The sequence below is a fragment of the Charadrius vociferus genome, unplaced genomic scaffold (genome assembly GCF_000708025.1).
Source record: "Charadrius vociferus isolate BGI_N301 unplaced genomic scaffold, ASM70802v2 scaffold179, whole genome shotgun sequence".
NCBI classification, from domain to species: domain Eukaryota; kingdom Metazoa; phylum Chordata; class Aves; order Charadriiformes; family Charadriidae; genus Charadrius; species Charadrius vociferus.
Genome location: NW_009650072.1, coordinates 1943399 through 1943819, shown reverse-complemented (window position 1 = coordinate 1943819; position 421 = coordinate 1943399). Strand labels below are relative to the sequence as shown.

General features: G+C 62.7%; 1 protein-coding gene across 1 annotated transcript in view; it reads left to right on the top strand.

The window, feature by feature from the left end:
- Positions 1–35: 35 nt before the first annotated feature.
- PHLDA2 (pleckstrin homology-like domain, family A, member 2) overlaps positions 36–421 on the top strand; it is a 951-nt gene continuing 565 nt past the window's right edge. The window contains exon 1 of the mRNA XM_009892036.1: positions 36–421. Coding sequence (XP_009890338.1) covers positions 64–421 — 358 coding nt within the window. The 5' untranslated portion in view covers positions 36–63.

The following is a 421-nucleotide window of genomic DNA, read 5'->3' as shown; positions in this document are numbered from 1 at the left end:
CGGAGTCGGAGTCAGAGGCAGAGCCGCAGCGGAGCCGCCGCCGGAGCCGCCGAGGAAGGGAGGATGAAGATGCAAGCCGAGGTGATCCGCGAGGGCGAGCTGGAGAAGCGGAGCGACAGCCTTTTCCAGCTGTGGAAGAAGAAGCTGGTGGTGCTGACCAAGGACAGCCTCAGTCTCTTCCCCGACGGGCACAAGCGGGCCAAGGGCAAGGAGCTGGGCTTCGGCTCCATCCTCAAGGTGGACTGCGTGGAGCGCACGGGCAAGTACATCTACTTCACCATCGTCACCAAGGACCGCAAGGAGATTGACTTTCGGTGCCCGGACCAGAGCTGCTGGAACGCCTCCATCACCATGGCCCTCATCGACTTCCAGAACAAGCGTGCCATCCAGGACTTCAAGAGCCGGCAGGAGATGGAGCAGG